This window comes from Battus philenor, unplaced genomic scaffold (genome assembly GCF_028537555.1).
Source record: "Battus philenor isolate CCGP_79_NKW_IND1 unplaced genomic scaffold, ilBatPhil1.0.hap1 SCAF_1, whole genome shotgun sequence".
NCBI lineage: Eukaryota > Metazoa > Arthropoda > Insecta > Lepidoptera > Papilionidae > Battus > Battus philenor.
In genome coordinates this window covers 6023510-6040997 of record NW_027181661.1, presented here as the reverse complement: position 1 = coordinate 6040997, position 17488 = coordinate 6023510, and the positions used below count along the sequence as shown (strand labels likewise).

Genomic DNA, 17488 nt, shown 5'->3' with positions numbered 1-17488 from the left:
ACCGTTAGAATATTCCAATGAGTACAATATAGAGTTCAGGGACCTATTTTCGGTAGCTCTTGCCTCCACCGTCACCGTCACAGGTGGGGCAAGCTATACCGTCTTTAAGGTGAGTGCCTTGTGTGCGAATGCAGTATCTGAACCTCCAATCAGTTAATGAAGTTGTAAGGCTCATTCGCTTCCCGTACGTCACCAAGAATGCACTAATGATTCAATCCTCGCTCGGAACGCTAGATAAGCTGGCAGTCATATTATCCCAATACGGTACGGGAAGTGTTGGGCATACTCACTTTTCAATTTCAATGACGGGATGTAGCCTAAACTACACCCGGATGCGGTGGGTACTATCTAATTTATACCTTTCGCTGAGCAGGCCATCCAGCAAGCTACCGCTAACGGTTGATCCTGACCACGCGATCACATACTATACAGCCCGTTTGCAAGACTAGTGAAGACGACCACTCACCCCGCGGGACAGTCGTGCAGTCACAGACCATAAACGTAAACGAACGTATTGGACGTCTGGACTTAACCACATAGTCATTACGCTCACGCATTAGGCGGGCTACTGATCCCGTAGTACATTAGTTCAAATGGGCCAAAGTTGCGAAGCGACTGAAGCCAAGTACCTCTTCAGCTAGAGATCAATGGAAACTATAATATTCACTAATAGTGTACTAGTTCTACAAATCGCAGTAAAAGTATATTATTTACTTATACCAAAAGGTTTTTACCTCAATGGCTTGAGAAGGTAAAGCAGTGAAGGCGTTTAGCCTTGACCTTTTGATCATATTTAAGTCAAGGGCTTCATAGGAGCCGCAGTTTGTATTTGGCAGCCGACAAGCTCTTAGTTCGCTTAGGCGGTTGCTCCGTCGTCTGACTGAGTTTAAAGACATCCGTGTGAAGACCTCTGTTTCGGTAATAATACGATCATTAGTATTTACTAACTAGAGTTCTACTCTATTCTGATTTATTGCGCACATTCGTAAGTTAAATTTCATTGTCAGCTGCCATATTTAAAGGTTCAAATCCTAAACGTGAACAATATTTTGAATTATGTAAAATTTATTATTGCCACACTATATTATACTTGTGTACTAAGGTGGACATATCGAAAGACAATGCAGGTTGCTTCCAACCACTCTTATTGAAAATTTAAGGAGGAAGCCTATGTTCCGCAGTCTACGACTTACGTCTGCAATGATAATGTTTGTAATAATTGTGCTCTTTACACGACTTTTAACTTCTTGTGATTATTCACATCATGGTGCATGTTTTTATCCGATTGAAAGTTGATTACATGCGACATTTAAAGCTAAAATTATCTATTATGTTTATTTACCAATACGCTTATTTACTAATAAGAAGGAAAAAAAATAACAACCACTATTTCATAGTTATACAACATGTCTAACTTCGTATTTTATCTCCGCTCGTATCCCTTAGATATCATAAATTTTCAGTGGCGAACGTGATAAAGTCTATACCCTACCTCAATGTGACCTATAGAATATACAATAATAGAGATACACAGCGGGCGTGCCTCAACACCCCATGACGCCACCTTCTACTGGGCGGGGGAGAAGGGGGACTTGTGAAATATGAAAAGATCTACGTAGAATTATCTACTACTGCATGCGCTATAGACTATTCTAGAACCTAGCTACCGCGCATGTACAACAGGTATGGTCACGTAATCAGCTTCATCGATCGGGCTGGGATGCCCGGAGCCCGAACATCCGCGTAGGTGGCTTTTGCTTAACGTTGCCTTTGTTAAACGCCCACAGAGCTACTATTTTAATAGACCAACTTTACTGAAAAAATGAAAAACCGTTTAAGATTTTCATTTGGATATTTCGTTTGTAAATGAGTAATGCCTCAATGTAATAATATTGGTATATGAACTAATTTAATAATGTAGATTTTTGTCAGAATAGACCAGCGGTCGACTTATTAAATGTATGGTAATATTTACGTAATTTAAAGATATAATATACAGTCCTAAAACGTGGTCTCTCACTCTGAACATCTTTGACTAGCTCACAGTCTCTCGACGATCCATGGATAGAACCATGCTCCCGATTTCTTTATATGATGAAAACAGAAATGGGGGAGATCCGTAGCTGAACGTTAGCAAGCAATTTTGATACAGATGGTAAAGGATAGGCCACATAACGCGTAGAACAGATAGCTGATGGCGTCCTAATATTTTGGAGACTAGGGACTGATAACTGCAGCGTAGGATGCCTACCTACAATCTCTATAGGGATTTTCATAAAATATGAATTGAACTTCGTATGGCACGTGGAAATTCGAATCTTTTCCTTTGAAGTTTGGTTTCTCCCCGATAACTCCCATAAATCGCCATGAGATCCACTTCAGTTCATTTGATTTTATTTAGATGGAAGTATAAATGGCATCTAACGCAGACATTAACAATATCCGATGATGAAATGTTATCAGGTCATGTATGACTGCGTAAAGATGCACAACGAATAACCTTAAAAATATTTTTAAAACTTCTACATGTAAATTTAATAACTATTTCATGTTTACGTATTGTTTATGGTTTTGAATTGTATACTTATAGATTCTTCTAGTCTTGGGTTACGTACGAAATGTATTAGGTGGGACCTGAAAGTAATGTCACTTTCTTGAGTTAAATTTTAAAAAGTTTACATCTCTAATCAACAATATATTCACTTTCGTTATTATCAACCTTTTGCCATCTAGTATGCAAATTTTCCATACCGGAGTGGTAAAAATCAATCAGTTTTTTTGTAAAGTATGTCGACAAAAATGACCTTAGATTCTGATCCCCCTATAAATTACATAACATCAAAACTGTTGTCAAAAATGACATGACACGATGACAGTAGGCCCCAAAATCACTCAACATAAAAAAGATCTTGATTTTGATATTCTTAGTGTCTTTTGACTTAACGTCAAATCGGTGAAAAGTTTTTAAGACCGATTTGACGTTTTTTTAAATATTTTTATGTTACGTTTCTCGTTTATATGCCACGAGAGTTTTGCTTATATTTATAAAAAGAGTTGATTACTTCCATATGGTTTAAGTCTTAAAGCATTTTTAACAACACAATATTTTTATTTTTATACTATTAGTACCTGTTCAAGTTTTCCAAAACGATCGACTAGCTAAATAGCTTTTCTTCCGTTTTTAAAATAATTTGTTGTGCATCCTTTCAATATGCACAAACAATATTAAATTTACAATAATTGATAGAAAATAAATCTACTTTATACTTGATTACTTTTATCGACCAAGTTAAATGATTGAATTAATTAATCTTACTGTGTATTTAAAAACACACTTGACGATATGTGATTTTACAGGAGATGTTTTCTCTAATTTAATATCAATACATAGTCTGATTGTTGAATCACAGTTGAACTTTCGCCCACGCATACTTGTAGGAGTTATTCGAGTCGTACGAACGAAATAAAACCCTTTGTAGTATAAATTTAAAATGAGATATGCCTTACTATGTCATCGTTTTCGAGGCCAAACGTAAGCGGCTTGACATCGATTTTTTTTAAAATCCGAATACCCTACTAATATAAAAGAGCCGTAACAATAAGCAGAGCACTAAGTCAATGGTGTTCTTCGTGCAACAAGTTGGCCCGGGTAATGTCTACACTCACGACTCTCAAGTGACGTCACTAAACCCCACGTCTATCACCTCCCTGTGAGACATAAAAATGACAATGATACGTTTTAAATTTACAAATACAATTAATGTACTAGTATTATTGTATCATTATTTTGATCAACCTTAATAAATGACGTAGGAATATAAAAAAGTCTTCAAAATCCTGGAGATGTTTTTTTTGCATAATATTAATTCTGAAGGGCGTGGCATTAAACATTTAAAATGCTACGTGATGCCCTTTAGACTATGACCTCTCCGCCCGGACGCAGCCTCCCACGCTGCACCATTGATTTTCAGGTGGTGGGCTACGGATTAAGATGTGAGGTAGGAGGCAGAAGCGGTGACACCGCCATATTGCACAAAATTGATTTAATCAATATTTAAGGTAGGATGAGGATGGAGCATCTAGGGATTGAGCTTAAAATAGGTCAAATCTGAGGTGGATAATGAGGGCGGCCAACTGTGAAAGACGAAGAGTGAGTGAGGTAGTTCAGGGTGAAAGGGTGGTGAGGGAGGAAGTGGAGGCACAAGGTGAGAGGGGTGGTAGGCGGCGCGCGCAACCCTTTGTTCGCTAAGCTACGTGGGCCGGAATCGCGCTAGCCGCGTCGCAGTCAGGGTCCGCCAGTGCTCCGCTCCGCACCAATGTTGAGTACGTAGTCGCCCGCCTCGACCTCGGTGAGTCTTTGGCCGCGTTATAAACGTTAGCAATTCTCCTCGATCTTTCCGCGTTTAGTAATCAGTGCTTAGATGTTTTCCCGGTGTGAATCACAGTCTTAGCTGAATAGGTGTTAGCGTTAGGGCATGCATGCTTTTCTATGTCTACCTACTGTCCTTGAGTGTTTCGAAACTGAACCTGCAATGTCCTTTCCCATGGGGTTCGTGCGCGTGCGGAGACGTGTGATCGTTTTATTACAGAAAAAATGTTCGTAAGGAGATAAGATGCTATTACTAAGCGTAGGAGCGGAATGAGACGCAGCGAGATGCAGGGCAAGGACGGGAGCAGGGAGGGCGTGGGCGTGCAGATGTCTCGGAGCGAGTCCTCCGTTGGACGATGCACTCCTCATACTCCGCGTACGCCGCTGGGCCTGCCCGACAGCGTCAGCGTCGACTCCAATCCAATGCCCACCATATATCGGTAACTCGACCTTTAACGACGGCCGTCTAGGGAGAAGACATCCGGCAACAGTGCGGATCAAAATATCGATGCGCATAATGTTGAGCAACAAAAGTGGCGATCTGGTGGTGGAGGTTCCGATGATGAATGACAAGTTTGAAACTTCGGTCCTTTGTCCGTATGTCTTCTCCCGGCGACAAGTACAGCTGAGCACTTTGCTGCATCGCGCACCGCGATCGACGCATGAGAGTAGCAACCACGGCCCTGTATCTCTGCAGATTGTCAAGTGCCATCGACGTATGTAATTTATGTTACATGGTTCTTTGATACTTCACAACAGCTAAAGATGCAAGTATAGTTCCGATCGCTTGGCTTGCCTCATGCAGCTCGGTGCCGACGTCAAGAGCTAAGGTATGGTAACCCTCAAGTGCCCCATGTCTCACACTATCGCTTTACCACTCTGCCTCATACCTGTTTCCTTCATCCTCGTTTTACTAGCAAGCTTTTAACTTGTTTCTTTGCCTAATCGTGTAGTTACGTTTGCGATTTTTTGTCAGTTTGTGAAACTAGTTTATTTGTTTTACTTGTTTTTAAAATATATTAGCCAAAATTTTACTTTAGTTAACTATAACGCAGAAATTATCGATTTCATAGACATTTTACCAATGATCAAATAATATCGTGCCTTTGTGTCGATATCAAAGCGTTGGCTGGACCTGCGCATCAGTAAAACAAAATCGATGATCCAGGTCGATCCGCCATTTTGTAATCGGTACAACGGTTAGTACAAAATGGCTGACTATTGGGTGTCGGCCATCTTGTTATAGATGTCATAACAAAATGGCGGATTGGTTGAGGTCGGCCATCTTGAATCCGGTACTGTGATCATAACAAGATGGCTGACATCTGTCATTCCACCATCTTGAGATCAGTATCGATCTTGATAAAATGGCGGACAGCGAAGAAAAACCATCCTGCTTTTAATAATGCTTAGGTGCAACAAGTCATTGTTATGAAATGAAGTACCATCAATTGAATACAACGCTGTATTTCCATTATTGCATTAGTATTACACGCAATTAGCTATTCAAAAACAATACAGAGTAATTGAAGACTACAATAATGAATGTTTTGCTAGTGAGTTAGTTACATTAGCACATCACATAACAATTTATATGATAGATATAACATTTAGACAAATTAGATAGACTTTGAAAAATAGAAATAGATTATACAAACTTAGAAATCTTAACTTTAGTAGTGAATGTAGACGTTCTGTTGTCACGCTCCAACAAGTAAGAAGACAGGCACATAAAATAACCAACAATTCTAACTAAATTATTCAGAATCTAGTCATGGCAATCAATATACTTTGTGAACATTATTAAAATTTTTTTCTTCTTCTTCAATTAAACTCAAACGGTAAAATGCTTTTATATGGTTTGATTACATAAGATGGTTGGCAAATCTATGGATTAAAAAATTTCGTTAGCCTTGGGCGTGGCGCAATAGTTTTGCGCATGCTCTATAATTTTTACCGTACGTACTTTGTTTTGCTGATCGATACAGGAATTCGCGCAGCCGTACGGTTAAGAGTAGCCTCAGTTTCTTGTTATAGATTACGTGCAAAGCGCATGCGCGGGAACCGCCATCTTATTATCATGGCTGACATATGGAAATAACATGGCGAATTGAATGATAGAACATGCATTGGAACAACTTTCAATAATCATAGCAATCTCAACAAACTTATTTAATTTTAATATTTTTTTTAGTTTCTAATAAATTGGAGAACTGATAGGATATATTATTTCAAGATTTGCATAAACAGAAGTTTACCTAAATCCTTAATTGTCCTAACTTGAAAAAACGTAGTGACTAAACAAAGTAAATATATTCTTAATAATCAAATATTTTAAAAAATCAAATACAAATAAAATATATTGTCAGCAATCACAGATATTAAATTCAATTATTACAGGCATTACAAACACGTGAAACTGTTGTTTCGGATATTCATTAAATATATAATAACTTGGATTGGATTTCAAATAAATGTAACTAGATTTCGTTTATTATTTTTTAAAGAAAAGAAACACTAAAATTTAACACGAAATCTCGGAGCAAAGAAATTTTTTTTCTTGGGTACCATGCCCTGAGATGTCTAAACGAAGCTGAAAAAGTCTTATGTCTCTATGTATTTCAGATTAACAAGACCTAACAACATCTAAAGAAAGTACAAAGAAAAATGATATGGTTGTCAATTTTTGACCTAATAAAAAGATTAAATTGAAAACATAGTTATTAATTTGTAGAAGATTACAGAATAAACGTCATTCTACAAGAATTAAATTGTTTAACGACACATGTTCTTGATTGTTATACAGATGCCGCGCCCCTATAGCGTCATTGGATTGTATGGACGATTTTAGTGCCAATTCACAGCAGATGTTAGATCAAGGTACGTAAATACTATTTTAAATTTTTTTACAAATTTTTAAATTTTTTACAATCGTCAAAACTATTCCTTGCCCACCAGATAAATAAATTAAAGATGTTTATTGAAAACAGGTTAAAAAACAATATAGCCATGAAAACGAACGCTTTATGGGAGAGTTGCGCAGTCAATGAATTGAAAAATTGAAAACTGCGCGTGCGCAATCACGAAACAACCTCCGCGTGCGCAATAATAAAACTTTAACATCTTCTTTTATTTTGTTTAATTCAAACAAAAATATTTAAATTAAATAATTAGTTTTCAAAACTATTAATAGTTTTTTTATTTCAAAAATATTAATCATGAACAAACATATGAAACTACTGCGCGTGCACATTTATGTAACTATAATATATTTTTTAAATCTTCTTTAATTCAAATAAATATATTTAAATTAAATAATTAATTTTCAATACTATTAACACTTTATTAAGACGGTTGCTTAAATATGAAACATGAACATATGAAACAACTTGCGCTTGCGCAATCATGGAATTCAAGTTTTTTTTTTATTTTCTTTCATTGAATATATGAAATATATCCATCATTAAATAATTAGTTTTCAAAACAATTAACCATTTTTTTAAACTAGTTTCTATGAAAGATGAATATGTGAAACGCGCAGTCATAAAACTTTAATTTTTTTATTTTCTTTAACTCAAATGAATATATTTTAACTTTTTAGTTAGTTTTCAAGACTATTAACACTTTTTTTGAAACGGGTAAAAATTCGTTTCTTTCTCCGCTGGTGTTAATTGCAGAATAAGTTTAGTTAAGCCTTTTGCTCGGTTTTTTAATTGAACAATTCCTTTTATTAATAAATTTTCATAACCGATATGAATATTTCTTAAAAAAAAAACTTTAAGTATGTTTATTCTTTTCGTAATTAATTATTTTCATCGTGATTTTGGCATAAACAAATATAACGATTGGAATGAAATTACGCTATTTAATTCGCTATTTTCAGTGATTATTATGCAGTAAAAAGTGTTTATCTAGTTATGTGAATAGTTTTGTATTTTATAAGTCGGAGTTTGCAAATATGCAGTTAATGTAAAGAAAATGAAGACACGAAGTTGAAACAATGAATATGAATGCCATCACAAAACTAGAAACTATTTATGATCTAAAAGAAGGTCCTCGTTAAAAAAAAAGCTAAAAACGAAGAAGCTACGACAATGATATCATCTCCAAATTAATTTAAACGAAATGAAAATAGATTGATTTCAATACTCTGTCACGTATTGTACTTACGTCTCACGTAAGCATAACTAAAGAATAAACAATAAAAATACGATAAGATAATTCCGACGCCGACGAATTTCAGCGACTGATATTCACAATGAATCTATACATAATTTTGCCAATTTTTTATGCATCTAACAATATATATTTATAAATAAATACGGTTATTGTGAAAAAAAGAAGATAAAATCTTAAAGATAGACTCTATCAGGAACCTAAAAACCTATGGCAACTTTGACTGAACGTTTGAACGAGGAAGCATAATCCACACACTTAAATTTCATACTAAGGAAGTGGAACCTACTCATAAAGAGAATCAATTGATCACAAACCTGAAAAGTTTGTTTCTCACATAAACTTCTTACTAATAAATGAAGAGTAAAAATATGATAAGATTATATCGGAACATCTGAGAAAAATTGGAACATATTTTGTGATAGCAAACTAAAGACTGTTTTGAGCTCTTTAAGCAAATTATACTTTTGAATACGACGCTCAAACTTCTGAGGAATATTAATTTTGAATTATTTGGAACCTAATAATTCATCTGATCTGGTATATTAAAGATAAGAAGATCGAATCAAGAGGTATCAAAAGCTATAAGATATTTCTCAACACCTTCGAAACAAAAGTTATGTTTCTTCGTTAATATAAACGAAATAGTTACTTTACAGTAATGTCGTTTCTGTCGACATATTTTACAGAAAAACCGATTGATTTTTAACGCTCCGGCAATGAAAATTTGTATACTAGATGGAATAAGGTTGTTGATAGCGAAGGTGAATTTATTGTTGATTAGCAAAAAACGTGTTAAAAATGTAGTCGTGTGAACTTAAGAAAGCGACATTACTTTCTGGTCCCCCTAATATAACATGACATTGTTAAGGCATTTTCTGCTTTAATTTTAGGGATTAGTTCAATATTAGGGACATGAGAAATTATTCTTGCTATTTTTAATACTATTTATAAAGAAGTTTAGAATGTACTTCCTCGTATGTTAATAAAGATATATAAATAACATGAGTTATTTCTTATCTCTGTAAATAAATAAAGATTGTTATTTTCTAATATGGTTCATTAAGTTAAATGAGATCATAATGAACATCTTCGTCATGCATCCAGTTGAAGTCCGGTTCGTGATCCGCACGCCAAAACCTTAAGGCCCAAATGGTCATCTTTTCTGGACGCTGTGTGGCCTGATCACTGCCCCTTACACATTCGCTGGGCTGCATCCATTACTTTCATTCATCTACGCATCTCTTCGTTTCTGCTCTGAGTATAACTTTCTCGGTAGCTCGTTGATCGACTGTGTGCTTCTCTACCTTCTCTATAAAGCCCGAAATATGAGACCCTGTCCAGTGCCGAGTCATTTCTGGTAACACACAATGGTCGTAGAATTTCATCTTAAGGCACTGAGGGATATTGGACGAGAAGATATTTCGGTATCTATTTTGTGCATACTCACAAATTATCATAAACTATGGCATTGAAATAATTTAAACAATATGCTCTCTGCTTATCGTGTTATAAAACGCATTGAATTTTAGTTAATACATGTGATTTATCACAACCATTTGGTAGTCTGAGCAATAATCTACGCTTACAATAAATTACATCAACTCAATAAAAAACAGGGAAAATTTAAACGCATTTTAGAATATTTTTATAAAGTTTACTACGTTGTTCAGATACTACCCTAATTAACAGTTTATTCGTGTTAAATATAAACTAAATTATCATTGTCCGTAGCCCTAGTTACGCGCAAAATGCAAAAGATATTATTGGTTGGCCAACAGACAGTGGTAATTCACTCCATTTCTAACGCGAATTGATTGCATAATATAATTTATCTTATAAGTTATAAGCTTATTAAATTAATTTATCTATATTTATTAATTATATAAAATAATAAGCTTATTAAATATATAATTATTAATTTAATTTATCTTATAAGCTTATGTATTAAAAATATTTTTTTTAATTTTGATATTATTTACAATTACCGTAACTGTCCATTGCTACAGCCGGGGAAATAACCTTATCCAAACACATGTCGACGTATATGGGAAACCACACCAGCATGCCCTCGGTAGTAACACCAGGGCTGCGCTACAGGAATCTTGGCAAATCTGGCCTCCGCGTGCCCAACATTGGGCTCGGAATGTGGACCACCATCAATGAGGACTCCGCCGAGGATATCATCATGACAGCTCTTGAGAATGGCATCAACTTGTTTGACCTGTCTGAGGCGCATTGCGGTACGTATTGTTTTCTTACTAAGATAGATAATCGCATATCTAAAAGTAGACTGCCATCCCTAAATTTGTTAGATTCCAATTATTTCCACATGTTGCGGTCTCTTCACAATTATTTAGACAATATCGAGACAAATTTTACGCACTTTTTAAAACCAAAGTCTCAATAACCTACGTGGTTGCAAACGGTCATCCAAAAAATTGGCACTTATATATTTAGTTAAAAGTTAATAAACTGAAAAAAATCTTCTCAAATTTCCATATAAAATATGGAGTAACTTTTTTCCTAATTTATTACATATTCCAAAGACCGCAAAATTAGGGTATATGTATAATTTAAATTTTCTTATCTATAAATTTCTGCTTATAAATATATACAGTTCTTGTAAATAAAAAAAATTGAAGATACACTGTATCAGCAAACTAGATCGAAAGTTTTAACGAAAAAACATAATTCACATACAACATACTAAGAGAATGTAACTAATTCGTGAAAAGCGTGAATTGATCACAAACCTCTGAAATATTTGTGTATGAGCTTCTTACTAATTAATACAAATTCATAATAATTAAAAAAATATTAAGATTTAAATTAAATAAATATAAATTAATTGGCAGCGCTTAAAAAAACTTTGATTTAGATAAATTTAGAATATCAAGAATATCGTTAGAAATTTTTGTAGCTAAAGGCGAAGCAGAATTAGGAAGAGTTCTCAAGAAGCGGAATGTAAGGAGGACCAGTATCATAATAACCACCAAAATATACTGGAGCACCAAGTAAGTACCGCTAACTGTATATTATACAAAGTACTTTCAATTTATATTAGTATATAAATACTCGTAAATTATACAAAGTACCACATATCAATTTATAGTAGTAAATATATATGCTTAATAAAATTTATATTATCTCTTTTAATTCCATTTCCAAATAACATTAGAAATATATTAAATATTGCAAGTAAAATTTTTGACTTTCCGATAATAAAACAGTTAGTGTATTTAGACACTGTCAGTACAGTATACAAAGTGTTGCCACATAAAAAAACTTAATTATTACATATTAAATCAAGTTTATTTTTAAAAATATGTCAAATATTAATGTTGTGATGTATTAGTTTTCATTGTCCCTGTGTTAATTTCACTAATAAGATTGCTGTTTGAAACACCATTCGTGTCACGTAAAATTAATAATTTTGCTTTTCTGTTACACAAGTTTCGCTTGCTTAAAACAGTATAGAAATTTATAGAATCGCATTTGAGATATAGTTTAATTAAAAAAAATATGTACTATGTTTTAATATATAACATATTGAAAGTAATTATGTTATAAGTAAAAAAATAGCAAGCATAGTTAGGTATTAGAAGTTTTTAAGATACTTTGGATTCTATTCGTTTTAAATTTTTAAAGAAAAATATGTGGTTTAGCAACTCCTTTTTTAATACATATTAAACAAAACTTGTGAACAGTGATAGCCCAGCGGTAGAGAAATGATACTATCTTAAAGAATTCATACTTTGTGCCTTAATTATGTATTATTCGCCACTGTTCACAAAAAAGTTTCCATAATACCACACTGCGATTATTAACCCGCTTTCTAAGCGTACAATTATGGTCTATCCCCATATAAATATCTCTAGGGGAGTCATATGCCTTGTAGTGGGCGTCTATGAGCTGGAACGACGAAAAAAAATTTGGTTCGTTTTATTAGAAACTAGATACAATCTAGATTTAAATATATATAATTTTGAAAAGAATCCACAGTATCGATACATCTATATATCGTTTGTAGAAAGTTTTTAAAATATTATAAAAATTGATAACGTAATATGCATATTAACCACTGTCATTAGTAATATTATTAATAATTTCATTACATTTCCGTAGCTCACACGGGTCAAAACCGACTCGGTCGGTAACAAGGCTAGAACACGCTTTCATCTTGCTTTGACCAACAGCTTTAACAACACCACACTCCTATCGCTCGCAGCAGTCTAAATTTTTTTTATCAAAATTATGCCTATATTACGTTTTGTTACATTTTACAATATGTTACATAATATAACAACAAAAGAGTCATATTTTTGACAAGTTTCTTGTGTTTAGCAATTCTAGAAATTGTTGCAAGAAGACTCATAAGCATAAATTACTTTTAATTAACATAAACAATAGTAAAATTAAAACAATCAAAAGTTTAAGATATTACAGTTGCTTCATGCTTCAAACAATTATAAAAATTAAAAAAAAAACTAATTGAACAGAATATAAAAATATTTCGTAATTGGAATTAATTTATTCAAATGTCTTACATTTCTTTTTTCTAAAAACTATTCTATAATTTGTCATATAATTAAATAACAACAATGAAAATTAATTAAAATTCTGCTGCGAGCATTTCCCTACGCTTATTGATGTTACGCTTGTTGCTAGTTTACCCCCTCACTCTTGGCACCATATTCAATTTTATTCCACGTAACAGATCGGATGAGCGCGGCCTATCTCGGAAGCACATCATCGAGAGTGTCAAAGCGTCGCTGGCCCGTCTCCAGGTTGAATATATTGATGTGGTTTTGTTGCACAAAGTGGACCCTGTCTGTCCTATGGAAGGTACAAGTTCGATGTTCATAGAATCTATTTAAGATTTATTCAAGATCTACAAAAATATAATGTGTATTATTGCAGAGCTAGTTCGAGCCATGAACTTCGTGATTAACCAGGGGTGGGTAATGTACTGGGGAACGGCGCGGTGGTCACCATCTGAGGTAATACATAACATCTTTCGAGCTGAGCGTCGCCAACTGCGATGTTTTAGATTGCGTATTATGTCGACATTTATCTCACAACTATCATGTAACACTACACATTATACCTGCTCAGCGATTTATCTCATTTCACATTATACATGTTATGTGACATTTCTTTACTTGCCGCCGCGAAACTTAATACTAGATTCCTAACGGTATTATTGATTTTTGCAAATATTAACACCAATTAGAATGTATTCCTACAGATTATGGACGCTTACACCAACTGCAGACAATTTAATTGCATCACTCCCATCGTAGAGCAGACCGAATACCACATGTTCTGTAGAGAGAAACCCGAACTTTACATGCCCGAGCTCTATCACAAGATTGGTGTTGGTATGTATAAAATTTACAATGGTTTATCTTATTAAATATTGATACTTTAAGGAAGTCCTATGATAGTTTATGGCGCTAAAAATGTTAAAAAAATCACGACTGCCAGTCTCTTATTTTATTAGTAAAATAAAAAATCGCTAGACTGTTTCCATGAGATTCTGGAATAGTTAAAAGCTGGATACTTTTAGCGTCTTCTGATGACTTTAGCAAGTTCGTCAGTCAACTTCAGTGGTGTACTAAGCTGCATTTGCCAGTGGTCTCCATTCCAGAACCTAAAGGCCCGATTCTTGTTTTAAGCGACTTCAAAATGTCAACTGCTACTTATAAATATTTGTAACTAGGATCTTTAGGTGATGAAAATACTTATCGATAAGAATGTAGGCTGCTTTCAACCGAATCTATAGGAATATGGGTCTATGGAGAAGCCTATCTCCAGCAGTGGATGCCCCATGGTTGAAATGATGATGATGTTCGATATTCAGACGTTAATAAAGTCAATAATCAAAATGATTACTCTAGAAATAACTGTCAAATGTTAGGCTTCTAAATTTAGCTAAACGTTAAGACCTCTTCTAGGCTTTAGTCTGTTAATATCTATTGATTATTTGTTATTTTCTATTTTGTTTCACCAATATATTTATTTAGGTATGATGGTATGGTCAGCTATAACCACCGGAAAAGGACTCGGTCGCGAGGAAATCACAGGTTTATTCGCAAAGTCACGATTCAACAGAAAATACAGCACGTTCAGCTGGTGCGAAGAAGACCTTGCGGTACCTGAGGTAATTATACAATATTGTGCAATATTTTACTTATGATTATATTACAATTCAAGTTAAACACTTATTTTTTTGGTTAAAGATACCGATCACAGCCAGCAAGGATCAAGTGACTGGCGAAGAACCTCGTACGTACGGTGACAAGCTCCGCGATTTATCAAATCTTGCCAACACCATGAGTATGTGTTCAATTTCATATTTTTTATTGCATTGCTCCTTTCTTTTTGTAATAAATTTAATATATTTTACTTTCTACTAGACTGTTCGATGAGTCAGTTGGCTGTCGCCTGGTGTCTCAAGAACGAATCCGTAAATTGTCTACTTCTGGGAGCCACTAGTGTAGAGCAGTTCAAAGAAAACATTCATGCTTTACAGGTAATCATTCTATTTTCAAGTACTGCCATTTTTATCAAAATCTTGTACTATTTTTTTTGATATTATGACTAATATGAGATAGTATTATTTAGCTCTATTTCACCTGTATAGATCGTGCCGCAACTGACACCGTCAGCAATGACAGAAATCGAAAGATTGCTTGCAAACAAGCCTCAGCGTCCCCCCATGGTTTCCACCCTCGCCATGCGTAACCAACAAAACAGCAACACAGTCCGCCTCGATATGACGTAAGTAACATTCTCAACAATATAATACAATTCGTAATACACTGTTTTTATAAAATTGAAAGACAGAATTTGAATATTTTGTATTCAAAGCTTTATCTCCATTTTTATTTTCTAGTTATAATTCAAAGTATAACAATATAAACTTATTTTTATCCGATAGAATACATATTCTGTAAAGGTTGATACGATTTCGTTTTGTTGCACCACTAATGTCTAACGATTTTTACTGTCTATTAATTTTAATGAATTCTCTAAATTTATTCATTCAACTGACTATAAATCCCATACTTATATCTCCTTATTCGATTTTCCACAAATAAGTAGTTGTGTTTTAATTAATATCTTTGTATTATTGAGCATTAACTGAAGCTCTTTATCATTATTAGGTTAAAACTCAAAATTATTTACTGTGCGAAACCATGGTGTTCAGGAATTTATAATGTTAGTAATAAATACTACTAACAATTTGTATTACCTACGGGAAAGGGATATTAAACTTTTGGTCCAATTTAATACAAGGCATAGTTTACAAACACGATTACGCTACAATTAGATGAAAATATGTATAATAATAAACAGATATAATTGTTGTTTTATATGACGGAGTTACGACAGTATATGTTCAATTCCCGTAGATATACTTTGAGAATATTAAAGTGAATTATTTAAAAGTATAGGTAAGTATAAATCGTGTTTGTGTTTACTATAACAGAGGTGCCACGGCTTCTGGAAGCGGTTCGCCTAAACCAGAAGGAGAGGTGACCGTCGAAGGAGAAGCGTCTACACCCGCCAAGGAGTCCGGGCGGGCCTTCTGTGAGATTCAGTGACCGTGGTGGCGCGGAAGCACTGACTCTGCTTCCAAATCTAGTAAATCAAAGGTCATTGTTAAATAATTTGTTCCTTTATTTTTTTATTTCATGTCAAAATAAAACGATGTTTAATTGATGGTACGAAATTTCTGTCGCTATAAAATGTAGTTAATATAAATACTGGCAGTATTTATATTAACAATATTTTATAAAATATCTTCCTCATCTTCATTATTTCGGTTCAGTATTTGATATGATTATGAAAAAATAGAATAAAAAAGTCATAAAATTTTCACAGGAATCGCTTAAAGACAACAAACCTAAATTCTTTTTGAACAACGCGGGCGAAGTCATCAAACGAACTGGTAAGTGTTAAGTTTAAGTAACTTAGTAGTACACCGTAAGATAATATATAGTAATTATCACGTGCTTCCCCATTAGAACAAGACGGTGTATCAATTGACGTGGTGGTGTCAGTTTCGACATTAAAAGGGAAACAACCGGCAACTGGTGGCAGCAAAGTAAAGAAATCTAAATCGGAAACGTCTCGTCCCCGCTCGTCCTCTCTACAACGGTCCTCCTCTGGCCAGTTATCCATCGCTAGAGATCGCAGGCGTTCCAGACTCGATCTAGCTTCTCCCGCCGACATCTAAGGCGACTATTTCTTAACTTTTATGCCTGGACATCCTTTCATCTGCGTAAATATTGACCATACCGTAACTCCGTTCCGATGTAAATATGTAATTTTAACGTGACCTATGCAACATCTAATGTAAACTCATCAATAATTTCCAAGACGCTTTGTAAGTTTCCCTGTAAAAACAAATATTGAATATATTTATTTATATTATATTAATACATAACCATCAAAAGAGACAACCACTTTAAATAAAAATAGAGTTACTTGTCAAGGTCTATCTGGGAAATTTTTATTTTATTTACACATTAAATAATGATTAGGCTAAAAGAAATTTTATCTATAATCAACCTTATAACGATACTCACTAACTTGGTTTTCTAAATTAATTCACACACATTTATACACTTTCTGATATGGTGTCATTTACTTCCTTTGTTCAAAATTATCTAACAAATATCCTCTCCAACCGTCTCAATGGGTCTAAACATTACATGTTGCATGTGTAACTCAACTTTAAAATTTAATGTTTCGAATATTGGTGTATTTAGTAGAAATAGGTGGTAGAACATTGATAAGTAATTAGATTTCTGAAATTCAATCTATGTAAGTCTATACATGTGTAGCAGAATAAGACTGGCGATATCTTGAGGTAAATTATGTAATAGCAGATAAATAAGGTGGACGGAGTTACGTCGCCCGACACGGATA

General features: G+C 34.2%; 1 protein-coding gene across 2 annotated transcripts in view; it reads left to right on the top strand.

Moving 5' to 3' along the window:
- Hk (Hyperkinetic) overlaps positions 1–16963 on the top strand; it is a 34099-nt gene extending 17136 nt beyond the window's left edge. For both annotated transcript variants that reach the window (XM_068769476.1, XM_068769396.1), the window contains exons 7-19: positions 7176–7249; positions 10555–10788; positions 11469–11562; positions 13266–13393; positions 13469–13548; positions 13797–13929; positions 14575–14711; positions 14791–14887; positions 14968–15083; positions 15195–15331; positions 16044–16209; positions 16439–16505; positions 16582–16963. In XM_068769476.1, the coding sequence (XP_068625577.1) occupies positions 7176–7249; positions 10555–10788; positions 11469–11562; positions 13266–13393; positions 13469–13548; positions 13797–13929; positions 14575–14711; positions 14791–14887; positions 14968–15083; positions 15195–15331; positions 16044–16158 (1345 nt within the window). In that variant the 3' untranslated portion in view covers positions 16159–16209; positions 16439–16505; positions 16582–16963. The remainder of the gene's footprint in view (positions 1–7175; positions 7250–10554; positions 10789–11468; positions 11563–13265; positions 13394–13468; positions 13549–13796; positions 13930–14574; positions 14712–14790; positions 14888–14967; positions 15084–15194; positions 15332–16043; positions 16210–16438; positions 16506–16581) is intronic.
- Positions 16964–17488: the final 525 nt, after the last annotated feature.